This window comes from Heptranchias perlo, chromosome 16 (assembly GCF_035084215.1).
Source record: "Heptranchias perlo isolate sHepPer1 chromosome 16, sHepPer1.hap1, whole genome shotgun sequence".
Lineage (NCBI taxonomy): Eukaryota > Metazoa > Chordata > Chondrichthyes > Hexanchiformes > Hexanchidae > Heptranchias > Heptranchias perlo.
Window position 1 is genome coordinate 8,854,376 of NC_090340.1, and position 7,123 is coordinate 8,861,498.

At 43.9% G+C, this 7,123-nt stretch overlaps 1 protein-coding gene across 1 annotated transcript in view; it reads left to right on the top strand.

The window, feature by feature from the left end:
• Window positions 1-6,761, top strand: part of LOC137333470 (aspartate aminotransferase, mitochondrial-like) — a 39,684-nt gene extending 32,923 nt beyond the window's left edge. Inside the window, exons 9-10 of the mRNA XM_067997619.1 lie at window positions 2,598-2,748; window positions 5,453-6,761. Coding sequence (XP_067853720.1) covers window positions 2,598-2,748; window positions 5,453-5,575 — 274 coding nt within the window. The 3' untranslated portion in view covers window positions 5,576-6,761. The remainder of the gene's footprint in view (window positions 1-2,597; window positions 2,749-5,452) is intronic.
• The last annotated feature ends 362 nt before the right edge of the window (window positions 6,762-7,123 follow it).

Sequence of the window (7,123 nt, forward strand, 5' to 3'; positions counted from 1 at the left end):
CGAGCCATTATGGAAGCCTTTGACCCTACCCCTCTTAAAAGTTTGGTGTCTTGAGTGAAACCATATAGGTATGTGATCTTTCCCTGCAGTGTGTTATGTTTGTGCACAAGATATTTTCCTTGGGTTCAGCAGCACAGACCACTCCCATAAGGGCAGAGGAGTTCTCCCCAGTGTCCTGGTCAATATTTATCCCTCAGCCAACGTCATTAAAACAGATGATCTGATCGTTATCATGTTGCTGTTTGTACGATTTGCACAAATTGGCTGCCGCATTTCCTACATTACAGTAACTACACTTCAAAAGTACTTCAGTGGCTTTGTAACATCCTGAGGTTGTGATATGTGCTATTTAAATGCAAGTTCTTTCTTTATTTAGTCGCTAAGCCATGTGGTGTAGGAAGGACTCGGTGCGTGCTGCATAAGCTGATTTCAGCTGGGGTGGCTGTAGGGGGTGCTACAACACCTCGGCTGGGAGGAAAGGTCTCTGCTGTGATCCCTCCCTCCAATGGTCAGGTTGTGCCAATACTCCCCATCTAGGCTCACACATGGAGAATGACCATTGGCAGAGGTACCAGAAGGCAAACAGTTCCCACGACTGCACTCCCTGCCGGAATGAGGCATTGGCCAGCGTCAGGCTTTCACTATCCTTCACATAAGGTGAAACCAAGGCTTTTACATGGTCTCATTTAGTGGCTGAGCTTAGAAATGGCTTGACCATGGCCCCCGGAGTTTGTGTCCCGATCCTTCTCAAAAATGTTTACTATATTAAAAATGTTTTAATCTATTTCTCTCTAGTATCTCTCCTTTTAAATCTATTGACATTGTCATAAGAACTTAAGAAATAGGAGCAGGAGTAAGCCATAAGGCCCCTCGAGCCTGCTGCGCCATTCAATAAGATCATGGCTGATCTTTGACCTCCACTCCACTTCCCTGCCCGATCCCCATATCCCTTGATTCCCTTAGAGTCCAATAATCTATCGATCTCCGCTTTGAATATACTCAACAACTCAGCATCTACAGCCTTCTGGGGTAGAGAATTCCAAAGATTCACAACCCACTGAGTGAAGAAATTCCTCCTCATCTCAGTCCTAAATGGCCGACCCCTTATCCTGAGACTATGCCCCTAGTTCTAGACTCTCCAGCCAGGGGACACAGCCTCTCAGCATTTACCCTGTCAAGTCCTCAGAATCTTATATGTTTCAATGAGATCACCTCTCATTCTTCTAAACTCCAGAGGGTATCGGCCCATTCTACTCAATCTCTCTTCATAGGAATCAATCTAGTGAACCTTTGTTGCACTGCCTCTAAAGCAAGTATATCCTTCCTTAGTTCAATCATAAGTTTACTTTTGCTCTCCAATCTCTAGATGTACGATAACGCAGCCTGTTTGAGGGGTGGGTGGGGGGTTATATATGAACTGGATATCGGGATCTTCACACTTGTCCTCACATGTACTTCTCCAGGCTTATAAAAGACAGGCTGATTAACTTTTTAATGGAACAAAGCCAGATACAAATTGTTAACCTGCTTTATTTTACTGTCAATTAGTCAATGTACAGAGGAATAGTTATAACAGATTTTCACCTTGCTTCAACTCATTTCAGTTCCTCCGCATCATCAAGAAAATGATAAACTGCCCCAGTTTGTGGGCTACTGTTTCATTCTGGTCAGCCCCTAGCTGAAATCTGACTGGCTCTATTCTTAAATTTTCAGGCTTGCTTCTCAGAAGAACTCTGCCCAACTGGCCTTGTTCTTTTTATGACCTCCAGGTGGACAGAAAGTTGAAGGCTCGACCTACAACTCTGTTCCCTATCCAGGGGATGGTCATTAGAGTTGCCAATTAAACTGGCTACAACTGCCCCCCTTTCCCCTTCCCAAATATGGGCTCCTTTAAACTTGGTTCCTGCAGAATTCGAAAGGAAAGGACCATTCTTTCTGTACAAATGATTCTTAGGATGTTTTAATGATTCTTTGTAGCTCCGGAGTCCTGGCATCGGAGGCAACCCAGAGTTAGGGGGCCAGCTGGGACCGGCACCGCATTGATGAAGAAAAGTTAGGATATCGGTGCTCGAAGGTTTCTGCTTGAACGTGACTGAAGAAGCTGGAATTGTTGTCCTCAGAGCAGAGAAGGTTAAGGGGAGATTTAATAGAGGTGTTCAAAATTATGGTGGGCTTTGATAGAGTAAATAGGGAGAAACTGTTTCCACTGGCAGGAGGGCCCACAGCACAGAACTGTCTCTAACTTGGCACTGATTGACAATTTCACCCAGAGAGGTTACAGGATGGTTGGCATGGAAAATAGAAAAATGTCACGCTGGTACAGTAGGTGACATTCTTCTGAGGCTGGGGCAAAGGCACATTGTTGAGACAGAGTTGAAGGAACCTCACGTCTAACCGTGCTATATCTAACTTGGGAGTGCTCGATTCTGACGCTGGGTGCCTGAAATGGAAAGTGTTTCATTCTTCAGCACTACCATCCCTCATCTTGATGAGCTTAATTTTTTTTTAAAGTAGTTTAAGAAGTACCTCTGTCTCTTCTGCAGCAGCAGAAAGGCTCTTGTAGTGAATTATCCTCTCTTTGTTTTGCCCCTGATCAGGCTAGAGGAGGTGAAAGGAATGGCAAACCGCATCATCAGTATGAGAGAGCAGCTGGTGTCAAACCTGAAGAAGGAAGGCTCAATCCATAACTGGCAGCACATCACCGACCAGATTGGAATGTTTTGTTTCACAGGACTCAAACAAGAACAGGTAATTCTAAGACAGCTATTCAATCAGAGGAGTAATCTTTAACCATATCAATAGATCTTCTGTGGCATTACTCGCAGGTTGCCCAGGGCATGGGTTGGGGGTGGTAATGGAGCATTCAGACAGGGAACACAGCATGGGGCCGATCCACGGACCACACAGGTGGGGAGAGGTCCATGGAGCTGGGGAGCAGAGCAGTCGGACAAGGGAGCTGGAGGTCCAAGTTCAATTGGAGATGGGATGGTGATAGTTTCCTGTCACCTGGCAACTGGGGATTGGGGCAGGTCAAAGTGTTAATGGGGCTGAGGCTGGAGTGGAGACATTCCTGGGACTGAGAGTTGAAGCTGGGACAGAGCCCAGGGAGAGTGCCAGTTTTGTGTAACATTTAGCACCTCTATTCTTATTCAATTATGCATTACGGACCAGGAATTCTCCCCATCTCCTGTCCTAAATTCAGAACCCCTAGAGAAACAACAGGAGATGGGGAGAACCCCTGGGATTTCTAGGTTTATATTTTGTATGCAGTCAATGAAAATATCCATGTGTCGTTCTTTTATTTGTTCTGTGGGCGACATTGGCAAGGCCGCATTTATTGCCGCGAGTGATTACTTTACAACTAAGTGACTTGCGCTCAGCCACTTAAGTGGGACTGGAGTCACGTGTAGACCAGACAGGGTAGAGGTGGCAAGGTTCCTTTCCTTGAAGGACATTGATGAATCGGTAGGATTTTTACGACAATCCAGTAGATTTGTGATGCCAGCCCACAAATTATTAGATTTCTTGAATTCAGATTTCACAATTTTCTGTGGTGGGATTTGAACTCAGGACCTCTGATATTCGGTCCAGTACCATAACCACTACAATACAGTACATCTTAAAAATCTTACATAGGGTGCACACTTCCTGTGCGCAAATCTTACTTCCTGGGTCACGATTTCAAGTCACATTTTTTGTCAACGTTGAACATTGTAAATACATAGAAATCTGTATTCGACATTTATAGTGACAAAACCCTATGTAAACATTTCACTGTCACGGTTTGTTGAACCAATCAAATCACTCAATGCTTTTTTTGAAAAACAGCTACCCTTTTTTCCTCAGATTTCTAACATTCAAAATAAAGTTTTAAATAAAATTTAAAATTATTACACTTTTTGCAATATGATTATTTACCTACTGAATTGCCTTTTGAGCCTTTTAATGATTTTACTTCAAGACTTGGGCTTCAACTGGATATTTGTACCTCTGCATCGGGACAGAGGTTACAATCACATCTGTACAATCTGAGCATTGGGCAGTCTGTATCTGTGTGTGCAGAATTTCCCAGAATGCAATCTGTGCATTAGCTTGGCTTAATGTCCCCTGGAACCTGTGGTGAACTGAGTTTCTTTACATTTTCTAAAAGACAACAGGGATTGGATTTACAAACCTTTATTACAGGAAAATAGAAACATTTATATAAACTTATTAACAACTGCTATGAATTCTATACAAACAGCACCTGTGATTGTCTTTGATGACGGTTAGAAAATAGAGAGTGGTCATTAAGAATGGGTTTCTTTCCTGGTCACTCACCTCTTTATTTCTGTAGAAAATCTAGTTTTAAAAAATCTGGAGATTTATGTTGACGACGCTTTTAAGTCGCTAAAAATAATAATGTGCTAAAGGATAAATTTTCCATTCATTTAAAGGGACTGATGATCGGGTGCAAGTATGCTGTTCCCCAACAATCGCTCTTGGTGTGCTCCAGCAGCACAGAGGCAGAATTTACCCTTAAATGCATTATGGCAGAAACTTAGACAGGGACTGCTAACGATGGGGAAAGCGATGGTGGCGGGAATGCCCGAGGGTCCAAAGGGGGCTGCAGACTAGCTAGGAACAAAGGTTGATGGGTGGGAACACAGTAGGAGGGTGGTGCCTAATCGAAATGGGGCTGAGGGTAGTTTGCCTCATTCTCCTGAGCTCTCCACCCCTACAAGGTTGCCAGACCCGGCCTCTCTAATACAGCCAGCTGTTCATTGCTCTGAAACTCCCTCCCCAGTCCTGCTGGACCACAGGCCTCTCTCCTCATAATATGCCCGCCCCCAATTCCAAAATTCATGCCCTTCTCAGTGCTCACAAACACGTAGGCCTCATTGCAGCTCTTCTCTGATCCCAGGACCACTTGCAAACCCTAAGGACTCCCTCCCTAATTCTCCCAGAGCTCAGGAGCACTTTCCCAGCGATTGCTAAATTTATCCCAAGCTCAGTTCTTGAGTTTAGAAGGTTGAGGGGTGATCTAATCAGGGTATTTAAAATGATAAAGGGATTCGCTAGATACAGAGGTATTGAGATATGGAGCAAAGGCGGGTAAATGGAGTTGAGATGCAGATCAGCCATGATCTAATTAAATGACGGAACAGGCCCCAGGGGCTGAATGGCTGATTCCTGTTCCTGTGTTCCTATCTGCTGTGTTTGCAGAAATGAATCGGGTCAGGGTGCTGTTTTTGCAGAGTGCTCTGTATTCAGTTGCTGGGAGGCATGAGGGCAGTTTGAGTGATTCCCACTGTATGGGGAAACCCAAATCATCAGTCCCTGGTATGTAGTATTTAACTCTTTGCCACTAGGACTGAATTCATTTTGTAGAACAAACAATTCTGTGTTTATTTTTCACTACTCCATGGCATGGGTCAATGGAACTCAGTTGTGTCTCGTTTCTTAACTGCAGGTAGAGCATCTGACGAAGGAATTCTCCATTTACATGACCAAGGATGGCCGAATCTCTGTTGCTGGAGTCACCTCTGCCAATGTGGGGTACCTTGCACATGGCATCCACAAAGTCTCCAAATAAAGCACCCGAGAAAGGAGGAAGACCTGGGGGCGAGAGAAACTCAGCTTTCAACCACAGCCAGAAACGGGAGTATTTGTACAGAGTATGGCAGTGAGATATTGTATTCTGTTATTGTGTGATGAATGTTAATTGTAGAAATGTCCAGTATGAGGGGGGGGGGGAAAAACCTTCCAACTTTTGTGGGGTTTTAATTAGAGTAAGTAGGGCTGGTCCACTGGGGCATCAACACTCTCAGTAACTACAGCTCAGAGTTCCCACTGCATTCTGTTAAATGTGATTTTTCATACTGCGTCTAAAGTAAATTAACTGTGGCTGACTAAAGTATCGGCTTCTTATGCTTTCTTGAAGGCACAGATTTGTACAGCTGGAATGGTTAAAAGGTTCTCCATGCTACTTTTCTACACCGAGCCCCTGCACTCCTGGGAATTTTCAGACCACCGTCCCTGTTTTTATCCTTGTCTGATTTTCTTTCCACAGGACCTCAATCAGTCATCCATCTGTTTGCATTTGACCTGCACTAATTCTGTTATTATGCCCACTTTTTGCGCATTGCCGGAAGCTGCATAAACTGTGCCTTGTCGTTTAGGTGCTGCCAACAGTGAGTAGTGCCTTCCTGCAGCTTACTTCGCTCCAGTGTGCTTTATTGGTGAAAAGTTTAGACGCTGTCAGCAGTGAGTCCCATACTAAGTAGATGCAAAGATTGCATGCTTTAAGTCCAGTCCTGTGGCTGGTTGCTTGGCTTCACATTTGTTCTTATATTGATATGTCTACGGGAAAATGATTGAATGTTTCTCCTTCTGACCAGTTATTAAGATTGGCCTGGAAATCTTTGTGATCATGCTCTTTGTGGGTTGTAGCCTGGAATTGCCCCTCACCAACAGACTTGTATCATGGTAGAACAGGTTACTTATGTCGTCCATTGATTGTATTGGGGGGGGGGAGGGGGAATTGGCTTAAGTGTTTTGTTCACCATTGCACTTTTTTTTAATGGTTGACTCCGGGTTTGCCAAGAGGCAGCACAGTCACGGACAGTACTGGAAGTTCGAGCTGTTCCACCGTGATGTTATGAGGCTGTGGTAGCAAGCTTAGGTTTGCTGCTGGTTGATAAATTCTGTTAAAAACTATTACCAAGGGTCTTACAAACCTGTACTCAATGACTCAATAAAATGTCTACTTAAATTAACAATTGTACTTTACTTCCATGTGTTTCTTGCATTCTGTATAATCCATTTTACTTGTGACCATATCCTGCTGCTGATGATTAAGTTTTGTGTACAAGGATGGAAGTAGAAGTCAGGACATTACACATTCTTTAAAGCATTCTCTTTTGCCACATCCTACAAAAATAAACAAGAGGGAGCAATACTGAGTTGAGGACAGGGCCCATTCAATCCAAAGTATACAAGGAAAAATTACAAATTTTCAGTCGAGAGACTCACCATTCCATATCGAGTCATTTTTCCCAGTTCGCAGAGAGCGCTGGGGCCTTTTGGATTGAGCAGCCAGTTGAGGTAACTGGAAATTGAATTGCAACACCATTTAAGTGCT